Genomic DNA, 12,861 nt, shown 5'->3' with positions numbered 1-12,861 from the left:
GGTTGTGTATCTGGGTCAGGGACAAGCTTGCTGTCTTTTCCATGGCTTGAATGAGGCACGGTGTGCAATCTCGCCCCATAGAATTCTCTTGCCTCCATTCGTTGGCTGTTGCCTGTTTGTTTGCTATCTATTGTGTCCTGTCATTTTTCTGTTAACTGTTACTGCGCCCCTCCTCTGCCAGAGGATCCTGTTCAGTGATTCTTTCAATACACTTCACTCAATTGGCAGTGGCATATATCTGTAGGAAATTATAGAGCATAAATCTCAAAACGACCAACATAAACGTTTCCATTGTAGCCACGGATGTAAACGGTCTGCTTGCGAAGAAGAATGTTTATTCTTGTTTATACGCTTTTTTGCATGTCTGTCGCTTTGCCATTGCTTTTCATTGCAGTCACATTCATACTTTTAACATTGAACATCTCAATATGTGTTATCGAGTGAACACCTGGACTCCCCCTCATTGTCAAATATATTTGTGTGAAAAACTGTAAGTAGGTCAGAGTGGCTCATTGTGGTATCAGCCGAGGATGCGCTAGATGTCTGGGAGATGGATTTCTGAGGTGGAGCGCAACACCTACCATCAGCTCCCAGTATGCATTTGTGGCGCCCCCTATGGGTCTAAGTGAAATCGCTTTTGATTCGGTGTTGTTTAGAGGCTCCTCAATGTGTCCGTGTAGCTCAGTCGATAAAACCGGTAACGCATCTGTGTCATTTTAGATTTTAGCTATAGCAACATAAGTTTTTCAGAAAACTCTATGGATTTAGAACAGTGGTTCTCAAAAATAGCAGATATACCGTACAAGCACACAGCGAGCTTGTACATCTGCTATTTTTTTTACATTTTTGAAAAATCTTGAAAGTGTTTTTTTTTTTTTTTGCTTTTCCTTTTCAAATATTTGTATTATGAAGCACAGGATAAAGATATACATTTTCAATTCAAACACTTATGAAGTGCTTCCCTATAGAGTACAGAAGTCCTGACGTCACTCGTCCATCCCCTGGTTCGTAAAGTAATTTCTCTATGGAGAATAACATTGGGTCAACTTAAAATCGTCTCATATAAGAATTGTGGTCCAAAAATAAACAAACTGTCTCGGCAATATTGTCAGGGAGGTGGCTTTGTATCATGTAGTTGATGGTTCATATCCATAAGAGTAAAACCGCCGCTGTCATTTGTTTGTATTTTTGGAACACAGTTCTTATTTGACGCGATATTAAACACGTCTATGGGAATTCAGAACGGGGGGGGGGAAACGCGACCCAGGTAGGATGTGTAAATTACGTCAGACTTCGGTGCTCTATTTCCAAAAACAAACAGACATACACACAAAATAAACAGGCACAATAAAAATAATACAATGTTAAAATGTACTTATGGGTTGAATTCTTAGTATAAATCTAATTCTTTCTAAGTGTAGAGTTTCTGTCATCTCATTGAGCTAAAGCTTGACTGTGGGCACCTCTTTCTTCTTCCAAAATAAGAGTATCCATTTTTTTTTGCAGTGATAAGACGTATGAGAGCAGGTGCTGTTGAGTTACTCGTAATTTCTTCATCTCTTCTGACACTCCCAGGATGACTAACACTGGGTTTAATTTGGTTCTATCTCTACCTCTAGTATATTGGGAAATTGATTTACACCTACAGTATCACACTGGGGAGAGATGTCTGGGAATATTTTGTGTAATTTAACTTTTGAGTAATGTAACCTACGTAATATTTGTAATTGTATTAAACAATGTCGCGCATTAATCGAACAGTTATGTATGTATTCCAGACTCCCATCCCAGATGTCTTCAGTCAGCTGTATGCCCAGTTCTGCCTCCCAATCGGCTTTAATAGAGTCAGTCGAGACGGGAGCCATGTTATGTAAAGTGTCATACAAATAAGAAATGATGCGTCTGGTCTCAGCTGCATGTTTTAAACATCCATCCAATTTGTCTGGCCTTGCAGTTTAAAAATAAGGAATATGTTTTCTCACGTAACTCCTAATCTGTAGGTATCTAAACAATTCTCGCCGGGGGAGGTCGTATTTCTCTTTTAACTGCGTAAAGGAAGCGAATACCCCGTCCACATATACATTTCTAACGCAAGTTATTCCTTTCTCTCTCCAGTCAAGGAAAGCACCATTAAGATTGTGTCGTGGAATTCTGATCAATCAGCATTCAATAAGGCACATAGGAGTCGAGACAATATTCTAGGTGGAGGTGGTTATGCTTTATGTACATGATATCATGGTCAGAAGTACATTAACACTCATGTCAGTGGTACGGTAGTTCTGCCTCGAGCACAAGGCAGAGATCATAGTTATACTGTAGCAGCCTGAAGGACAAACCGAACCATAACAAGATAGGCTGTACCAAAACAATAGTTATTAGGCCTAGTGGAGACATCTAGGCTCTTACAAGCTGACACATATCATAATGTATTGTAGAAGTATTATAAGTGATGGTATAATATAAAGGTTAGATATAAGCAGCCATATAACTTCTTCCTCAATTGGAAGGAGTGAACAAGGGATTTGCTGCAATGGGTAGCAAAAACGACATTGCCCTGAGCTTGAAATGATTTGTGTTATAAATTATTGGGTTATAATTCTATATCTTCTTGTTTAGTGATACCGGTGATAAAATGACTGCCCCTATGGTAAACGGTAGGTAGACAATGCTCTCGCTCCATCTCTAATCCATCGGGCAGCAATGCTGTATCATCCAACCAGTAGGAGAGGGATCGAACGTTAGTGGCCCAGTAATAGTGACAGAATTTTGGAAGTGACAACCCCCCATTCATTTTGGATTTACAAAGATGAGCCTTCCCTACTCTGTGTTTTATAATCCCACACAAAATCAAGAATAGTGGAATCCAATCAAGTATGTTATGTAGTATATATAACAGCTGCGGAAGGAATACAATTTTTACAGCATTTATCCTCCCTACCAAAGACAGAGGAAGTGTTCTCCAAAACTGGATATTATTCTTAAGTTTGTCTATCAGGGGTTCCAAATTAGCTTTAGATAGCATTAAGGGGTACATTTTTTTTTAGCACAAATCTTCTCTTCTGGGGGTCCCTGGCACAAACCATTTTCAGATGGGGGTCCGCTGCCAAATGCATGTCAATTTAGGGGTCCTTGGCACAAAAAAGTTTGAGAACCACTGATTCAGAAGGCACAGGTAAAATCGGCCTCAGGTCTTAAAGGGTTAAATAGAAGCAAAAAAAAATCTCCACGTATTCTTTTGCCTGTAATATGCTATTTGAGAGTTGTGGATGGGGGTTGGGATGATGGGCTCATCATCAGTGCTGTGCAGAGTAGGGTCTCTTCCTCTGTGTCATTAGTTGGCCGGTGCTGTGTCATTATGGAGTGTAGGCATGGCTGGAAACCGCACGAGAACAAGATCCTGCTCTCTCAATCTCTCTCTCTCTCTCTCTCTCTCTCTCTCTCTCTCTCTCTCTCTCTCTCTCTCTCTGTGAGATCCTCCCACGCACATCTCTCTATGTCTGTCTGAATGTCTGTAATGTCTCTCTCTCACTCTCTCTTTCATACTTGAACCTGCTGTAAATGTAAATACAGCAATGCAAATACCCACCCCACCCCCAGCCCTTCAGTTCAGCTTCACATGGCTCACTGAAGGACTCTATAATGCCCTTTTTTCAATGATCACCTGTTCCTAGGACTAGCAGTTAAAAAAATACTCTAGAGCTGGCTTTGTTTAACCTAGCTGTGATTATTGAATGCTTCAGATGTTTTCCGAGCTAGAAAGGCATAGGCAGTATGAATATAATAGGTTTGAGAGAGAGAGAGAGAGAGAGAGAGAGAGAGAGAGAGAGAGAGAGAGAGAGGGAGAGGGAGAGGGAGAGGGAGGGAGAGAGACAGAGAGCTCGTCACTCTGTCTCCCAGGACTACACACAATAGCAGGTTATTCTTCCACCTGTCAATGTTAAACCTCATGTGTGCCACTTACTCAGCCCCGGACCACTGGCGCACAAATGCAATCTCTATCGATACCCTATCTCCAGCTGTTGGTTTCAAATGGCTGCTTCAGTTTATGTTTGTTTCACACAGTTCCATACTTAAAAGACTTGTCTTGTTGTCTTTCAAAGCGGTCCTTTAATTGTGTATTTTTCGTCGAGAGGCGCCATCGTTGATCACCGTGCGCTTTTGCTTCTGTTTTGACATCATGCTCTTTATGAGCTTTTAATGGGCTTTTGTCTCACACCCTCCCCCTAGATTAGACCCCGACTTCACTCGAATCTTTCTACAGCTCAGCTCTTCATTGGGCTTTTATATACCCTTCTACCTCTCAGCCTTTTGTTGTACAGTCAAGTGGAAATGTCCCCACATAGAGAAAAGCATATGGAGGGAAAAATGTACTCTTAGACCAGGGGTTTTCAACAGGGGGTCCCTCTGTTACTACAGAGGGGCCGCCAAATCTTTGTGTGATAGGATAGTTTTTTTTACATTAACCACTTGAACCCTAGCATCATTATTCTGAGGAGTTTAGCCAAAAATAGCAGACGTACAAGCTCACAACGTCTCGCAGCACGAGGCGTTGTGAGCTTGTAGATCGGCTATTTTCGTCAAAAAGGTTTGGTGTAGAGGGGAAAAGGAGCAAACCAAGTACAGAGCCAAAGTATTTAAGGGGTTTAAGTGGTTAAATGCCTAAAATAAACAAAACAAAAAAACATTAATTGACACAACAGTGATGAAGGTATCTATGAAATCTATGAAATAGTTGTTATATGTTATACAGTATGTTGTGGAGGTCCCTGCTTAATCTCTCTCAGCTAAGGGGTCCTTGGGCTTAAAATGCCTTCAACTGGGAGGGATTCGTGACTTCTTCTATGGTAGTTTCACAGGATGTTTTGGCAACAGTGACCAACAGAGATGCATGCAAATCCATGGTTGGATTTAAAAGTGAACATGGATGAGTTGTAGATGAGAAGCAGGATGAAAAAATTTAAAAGAAGTTTGGCAACAGATGGTAGGCCTTTTGGGGGACAGAAATGCAGGTGCAGTGCCTGATGGATTTGGCTGTCACAGAGTACATCGTTTGGGGAGTAATGGCAGCACTTAAGTCCGTTCGCTTCACGGGATACCTTCATGTCATGTTAAAAGTGCCGTTTGTCCCGATGTCACAATTTATACCTAGCGATCTTGTCGGAGCTACTTTAGGAGTCAGAATCGGGTTATGGTTGTGGAAGGCCCGGCTTAATGCTCGATGCTAGTTCATGTCATGATTTTGAGCATGCGGCGTTGTTTTTTCCGCAAGGCTTCCCAAATGTTTCAGGCCATGTCCCCCCAAAATAATCACATTTGAACTGGGGACCCCCCTGATAATCACTTGGAATGTAGGAGTTGAGGCATTACATTTAGTTTGACTCGGTTCCACAGATAGATGTTGTGAAAATAGCAGATGTACAAGTTCAGAACGCCAGCTTTTTTTTTTTTTTGCCTCTTTCTTATATTATTTGACAATTTGGCCAATGTTTGATCAGTTTTTATAGTATAGTTTGTTGATTACCTTTGATGCAGTAAAAAAAAAAAAATTAATTTATTTTCTTTTCTTTCTTTTTTGTTAGGTATTAAAAAAGTCCTTAAATTGTCACTTTACTGTCATCTGGAAACCCCCCCAAAATCATGCGGGGACCCCCCTGGGGGTCCAGACCCACAGGTTGAGAACCACTGGTCTAGAGCCTTGCTTTTGACACGAAGCAGTGAAGAACCAGCATTCACTTTGTACCTCGAGAGATTTATTATAACGTGTCCACATTACCACCATGGCAGATCTGATCCTGTGATCCATTAGCATTAACCACCACTCCCTCCCACACCGCCTTCATTTCCTCACCGTCAAGCCTGATTTACACCGTCTTGTACAGCGGTGTCGTGCGCCGAAAACATCGATTGATTGATTGAATACTTTATTAACCTATTAAGACCTGAGGCGATTCTTAAAAAAAATCTAAATCCTAACAGTTTTTTGAAAAAAATCTAAAACATATTTTTTCAAGATTTTTCAAAAATAGCAGATCTACAAGCTCATAGCGCGGCACTCGGTGCCGCGCTATGAGCTTGTATATCTGCTATTTTTGAATAGCCAAAGAAATCTAAAGTGACACAGATGCGTTCCAGGTCTTAACAGTTTGCAAACAGCACAGTGGTACGATTATACAATGGTGCTAAAAGGATAACACAAAAAGCCGATCTACGAGCTCACCACACATGGTGTGACGTGTTGTGTGAGCTTGTAGATCGGCAATTTTTGTTTAGGCATCAGGCATTCCATCCATTCCTTGACGGCTGCCACTGCGAGCGAGCCCCCTCGGCTAACTAATTTTCTAATCAAAAAGTGTAATTACACACCCTGGTTGTCTATGGGGGATCTTGGAGAGCAGGGCATAACATATCTCCTCTGTATCTCGCCTCTGTTTTCCCATCACTGGTGCGAAACCGAAACAGTCAGAGCGAAGGCAGCTGTCAACAAGTTGGAAAGGGGACTATCGGTTATGATCGCTGAACACATTTCACACGTATATGTGTTCACACTCAACTGCGTGTGTGTGTGTGTGTGTGTGTGTGTGTGTGTGCGCGTGTGACGTGTGTGTGTGTGGCATAGAGAGGGAAAGAGAGAGAGAACGGATTTCTGTCACCATAGCAACAAGGAGGAAACTTGGGTTTTCCTTCCCCCCCCCCAGAGTGTTTTGAATGTGTGGGGCGTTTTTGGTACCATGTGCTGGTCCATGTGAGATGCTTGGTTCCTGGCATGGAGGGAGTCCTCGGAAGACCCCCTTCTGAGCCAGGAGAATAGACAACCATCTGTCTTTTGTCATCCGTGCTCGCACGTGTTTGTATGTGTGTGTGTGTGTGTGCTAGAGCAGACCATCTCACTGCGAGGCTACAGATGTAAACTTTTAGTTTTTATCTTTGGAAGCCTAGGGCGCGTGCACAAGTTGGTCGTGAGGGGCCTTCAAATGGCCGGCCTCTCCAAAAGGAGGGCCAAGCAGTTAGCAAGGTACTGCTCAGTATCAGCTATTATAGGAAGCCGCTCAATTTGGAGGAGGCGTTGTTTCCTTTATCCATGATTTATGTCCGCTGTGTCTGACAAGTATGCCAACATTATTGTATGTAACAATGTTCTGCCTTACAGGCACTTTGTAACTGGCTGTTTTCCTATTGTCTGACTGCACTGGCAGTGTTTATGTCCTTTGTACAAGGCGTTCTTGTACTTCTGTTTATGTGGATTGTGGACTTAAATTAACTTTTCAAATGCGTGTGTGATTCAAGAAGTTGCGGGACCTGTCCCACAGATTGTGCTACATACATTTAATGACATTATATTAAAGCAAGAAAATTAATTAATAGAAAATGATTGGCTACAGTATATTATACAAATCTACATGCGTGTGAGAGGAATCACAGAGTCCTGGGACTTGTGTTTTCATCCTCCATCTTTAAGCCTAGTTCCCATGAAGATTTGCTACAAGACAAAACTGTTTGAAAGGGGCATGAAACCCTATAGACCAGGGGTCTTCAACGTTTTCAGGCCAAGGACCCCCTAGCTGAGAGATAGATGAAGCAGGGACCCCCTCTATATTGTATAAAATTGTGTTTCAGATTACTGACACATTTTTCAGTTATTAGATAACTTTTTTTGTTTACTTGGTCTGCTCTTTTTTACCTCTACACCAATACTTATTGAGCTTGTAGGTCTGCTATTTTTGGCTTAAGTTCTCATCAGAGAAGGGATGCTAGGATTCAAATGGTTAAGGTAATTTTTTTTTATCATATCATACAAAGATTTGGCGGACACCCTGTAGTAACTCTGAGGACCCTCTAGGGGTCCCGGACCCCTGTTGAAGACCCCTGCTATAGACTGATTTTGTATAGTTTGCTGTCCAGGTCAGGTTAAAGACAATATATTTAAAACATGGCAGGAAAGAAAACAATGCAACTGCAGCTAATCAAATTAATAATGGGTGTGTTCGATTTAGGTGTGCCCAGAGCCATAGGAATGCCAATGTGCAAGCATAGTGACACACTAAATCTAACTTCTAATCAAAATTGATCATTTTATTACACTATAAGGCGAGTCTTCTGCAGCCTAACCCATTAAGACCTTAGGCCGATTCTACAAATGCCTTCTAAATCAGTAGTTTTCGTGTCAAGGAGGACCCCCACAATGATATGTAATCTAACCCCTAACCCCCATCTGAAAAGGTTTTGTGCATCAAAATGTTTCACTTTCAAGATTTTTCAAAAAGGTAAAAAAAACTTGTGTAAACTTGTGGCTTGTACAAGCTTGCAGCACAAAGTGACGCTCTGTGAGCTTGTATGTATCTGCTATTTTTGAGAACCACAGTTCTAAACCACTGTTCTAAATCCTAAGTGTTTTATGAAAAACATATGTTGCTAACTTGCTATACTGTGTATAGCTGAAAACAACAAAGTCTAATGCACACCTGACCAGCGTAGGCAGGGATCAAACATATAGAATAAAATAAAATGACCCGCACACCATCTGCACTTGCACAATAGGGACAACTTTTTTTAAGCATTTAAGCAGACCTTCTTCAGGCATCAGTCTATTGAGTGTCATTTTATTTTATGCTATATAGCTAAAATCTAAAATGACACAGATGCTTTCCCAGTTTTAATAGATTAACCTGAACTGGAAAACAAACTCAGCCTAGGCCTAGGGTTTAAGCCCGATATACTGTATACTTAGTCGTACGACGGTGGCACGTGCCGATCTACAAGCTTACAGCGTGTCACATCCGCAACACGTTGTAAGCTTGTAGATCGGCTATATTTTTGGTGCACAACACCATTGTACAATGGAGCATAAATTAAGTTTCTCTAAGTGACCCCCTGGCCATCCAGCCTTTGCTTTGAAACCCTTCCTCAGGTACTCTGAATAATGCTGGTGCAGTTTTATCTCTGAAAGTGTACAAATTAAGCTCGCTGTGTAGCATCTTGCCTCTCTTCCCCGAGCATGGTGGTCTGTGGCCACCCGTAACTGCGTGTGTGAATGGTGTAATAATTCCTAATAACCCAAATCCAAGTGTGTATTTTGGTCTCGTTCGGTGTGTGTGTGTGTGTGTGTGTGTGTGTGTGTGTGTGTGTGTGTGTGTGTGTGTGTGTGTGTGTGTGTGTGTGTGTGTGTGTGTGTGTGTGTGTGTGTGTGTGTGTGTGTGTGTGTGTGTGTGTGTGTGTGTGTGTGTCACACGCGTGTCCCTCTGGTCACAAGGGCCAAGATAGGAAAAGGAGAAAGAGCAGTAATTATGGACTCTCATGTTGCGATGAACATCAGAGGGAAGTAATTTGTTGGTCTATATTTAATCAGCGGAGATAACGAGACTGACTGCAACTGTCTGGAGGCCGTGGCTCTGCCAGACAAACAGAAGCGCCATTTCCTCCTAAAAACCCATTAGTCTTTAATTCCAGCCCTACAAACCGTCCGATTTACCAACTTATCGGTGTTCAAATAATCATTATCACCTTTTTTTGTGTCCAGTAATCTCCGGTATATCCCTCCCTTGATTGAACGTCCATTCTGTGTCTCAATCTTCTCTTGTTCTGTCTCTCTTCACTCCCTCTTCATCCAAACTGTACACTCTTTGTATGCAGCACACCTCCTGTACGGGCTGTTTCCTCTAACCCAGTGGTTCTCAACTAGTGGTCCGGGGACCACCAGTGGTCCTTGAGGGGGTTCCAGGTGGTCCCCAGCTAAATGATGGAGTTGGTAACCTAATGGACCCTTATAGATCTTTAACTCTTGAGAGTGTAAAATTCATTTTACTCTCTCAAGAGTTTTGAAATTATTGTTAAACATCATTACTTAATTAAATAAATGTTATATATTGATCAACGTTTGCCTGTTATCTCTCCTATGTGGTACCACATCAATACAGGATGGAATTGTGGACAAAATTGTATCCAACGATAACAAAATATTCAAAGTTTTGGGCCTGAGAGTCTAAATCTCATCAAATAGTGGCTCAAATGATCAATAATAGACCTTGATATGAAAAGGGTTGAAAACCACTGCTCCAACCCGTTGGTTCTCAACCTTTTCAGGCTGTGACCCCCCAAAATAATCATACGTGTGAAATGGGGATTGTAGGAGTTCAGGCATTACATTTTGTATGACTCGATTCCACAGATAAATATTGTGAAAAAACTATTTTCACAATTTTTGCGTCTTTCTTATATTATTTGACAATTTGGCCAATGTTTGACCAGTTTTTATAGTATAGTTTGTTGATGACTTTTGATGCAGTAATGGTCCTTTTCTTTTCTTTCTTTTTTGTTAAATTGTCACTTCACTGTCATCTGGGGACCCCCCCAACCAATATCATGTGGGACCCCCCCCCCCCCCCGCCCCCGCCCTGGGGGTCCCGACCCACAGGTTGAGAACCACTGCTCTAACCCCTTCTTTCTTTCTCTCCCTGTCTCTTTATATCATGTCTATCTCTCCATCCCTTTTTTCAGGGTGCAGGTAGAGTTCTATGTGAATGAAAACACTTTCAAGGAGCGCCTCAAGCTCTTCTTCATCAAAAACCAAAGATCCAGTGAGTTATTATCTGTTGCGTTTTGAGACTTCCTCCTTCGTGTTTCATTGTTTGGGCGCCCGGCCCGCTCTGTTCTGTTGGGGTTTACTTACGGCTTTCATTTTCTTTTCATCTGCAGTCAGATATGTTTTGAAGACATTTATGTATGTTTTTTTGTTGTTAGTTTTTTTATGCGCGTGTTGGTTGTTTGTCTCAGTGTGTGCCGTGCCTATTTGCCCTCGACCTTCTCCATTCTGTTTTTACTCTGTTTCTTCTATTCGTCTTATTGTCCAAACTCTGTGTGACGGCTCTTGTGTTTACGTTGGAGATAGTATCAACTGTCTGTTGTTGTTAGGAGACATGAAAACACAGCAAATACAGCAAAACACTAGCAAATAGCAACATCCTGTCAGCTGTATAAAACACAGACTTAAAATTAGAGTTGTTCCGATATACCGTATCGGAAAAGCTGCCGATACTGCCTAAAATGCTGGTATCGGTGAGTATGACGGTCTATGCCATTCCGATACCACATAATTTATCATATGATAATGTTTTAGTTGATGTTACACGACATGTTTTATACTCTTACTGTACTATTTACATTATTAGTTTACTAACTTGTAGCTGCACAATTGTTAATGGTATTTTGGAAAAACATTTTATTCCTAGATCTGTGGTTCTCAAACTATTTAATTTCAAGGACCCTTACGGGCCCATTTGGTTTCATTTGTACACTCTCAGAGTTACAGGCCCTGTAAGGGTCCATTTGGAACCCCGTCAAGGAACACTGAACCCCACTGGACCCCACTTTAAGAACCAACTGTCCTAGATTATTTTCACCCCTGTGTGTGTGTGTTTTGTTTGACCCAGGTGTGCTCTTTCTGCATTGCAGGTCTTCGTGTGCGAATGTTCAACTTTGCACTGAAAGTGCTCAGCTGTCTCCTCTACATCGTCAGAGTGCTGTTGGACAACCCACAGCAGGACAGACAGGACTGGTGAGCGAGAGACCATGAAATGAAATAAAGCCAGGAGTGGTGGAGACACGATAGCAGCGGTGTGTCTTCTTTACCTGCTCAATGGTTGAGATAAATATGAATTATCACCCGGCATTCCTTGCTGTCCAAGCTTATCCAGCCGAGGGCAGGCTTATCAGGCATATTTTACAGTATGATCATAAAATTAACTGACCTTGTATAGAGCCCTGGGGCTCCGGGCAACTAAGTATAGAGGGTTTAAATTGATGGATTAACTCTACTGTCAACGAGGAACTGCACTGGCAAACAAAAGGTACAGTTCCTCAGAATGCTTGGCTTTGTTGAATGTATATATTATAATTTTTTTGCGGACAAATTCAGCCGTGAATTTTACCACAGCAACAGTGTTTGACATGGTAAATCCCTTATCCACTTTTACCCGGTCATCTCTATTTTGGGCATATCGTTATAGGTGAAAATGACTTTTTCAAAAATAGATCTACATACTGTATCTCTAATGCATTGTGAGATTGCAGATATTTTATTAAGAACATTTTTGAATTGGGCTTTTGCAGTTAAAGGATTAGTTCACCCAAAAAAAACTTATTATCTATCAATTACACACCCCATGAAGCCTTGAATGGAGATTCGTGGAGATTTTTTTGTTTTTTTCGCATTCCTCAGCCAATTATTTGATGACCAGCGGAGTCTCGATGACCCGGTCATCAAATCATTGGCTCAGGAATGCGACAAAAACGAAAACATCTCCCTGAATTCTAAGCTTCATGGGGTGTATAATTGATAGAAAATAAGTAATTTTTTGGGTGAACTACTCCTTTAAGCAGCGAGGTCGCTCAGAGAGCCAGTTCAGCCTGTGGTGCTGATTGGTCGGCTGCCATACGGTATAACCACTAGGGAAGATACCGCTTTAGCTTGCGCTGATTGGTCAGCTGCTATATAACTCCCAGCATCATCTAATATGAGAGTGAAGACACTGGTGTTGACTCACATTGTAAGAATGGAATGCGGAAATGCTCGTTCTATCTCAATGAGATAGTTCCAATGTTTGGAACTACAGCCCATAGCGGCCCGCTTTGCGGCGAGATCAAAGCGTGTCATAATTCCCTCTCTCTATGGGTCTGATAACCCCTAAGGAAGATACTGCCAAACTGACCAATAAGAGAAAGCTTATCTCTCTCTCTGTCCGCTTATCGCTCCCCTCACCCAGGGCAAATAAAGGCTGGGTATGTGACAGTATAGTAGTTGCGAGTATAGCAGTCCTTTTCAGTGTCCCGAAAAGGACTGACCGCAAACGTCGAGAAAATCAAGTGTAA

General features: G+C 41.8%; 1 protein-coding gene across 4 annotated transcripts in view; it reads left to right on the top strand.

Annotated features, from left to right (window-relative positions):
- Positions 1-12,861, top strand: part of kcnt2b (potassium sodium-activated channel subfamily T member 2b) — an 85,263-nt gene that overhangs the window by 13,436 nt on the left and 58,966 nt on the right. For all 4 annotated transcript variants that reach the window (XM_080446709.1, XM_080446708.1, XM_080446707.1 and 1 more), the window contains exons 2-3: positions 10,492-10,571; positions 11,446-11,548. In XM_080446709.1, coding sequence (XP_080302835.1) covers positions 10,492-10,571; positions 11,446-11,548 — 183 coding nt within the window. The remainder of the gene's footprint in view (positions 1-10,491; positions 10,572-11,445; positions 11,549-12,861) is intronic.

The sequence above is a fragment of the Gymnoscopelus braueri genome (assembly GCF_963280865.1).
Source record: "Gymnoscopelus braueri genome assembly, chromosome: 13".
In the NCBI taxonomy this organism is placed as follows: Eukaryota; Metazoa; Chordata; class Actinopteri; order Myctophiformes; family Myctophidae; genus Gymnoscopelus; species Gymnoscopelus braueri.
This window is presented reverse-complemented; position numbering and strand designations above follow the sequence as displayed.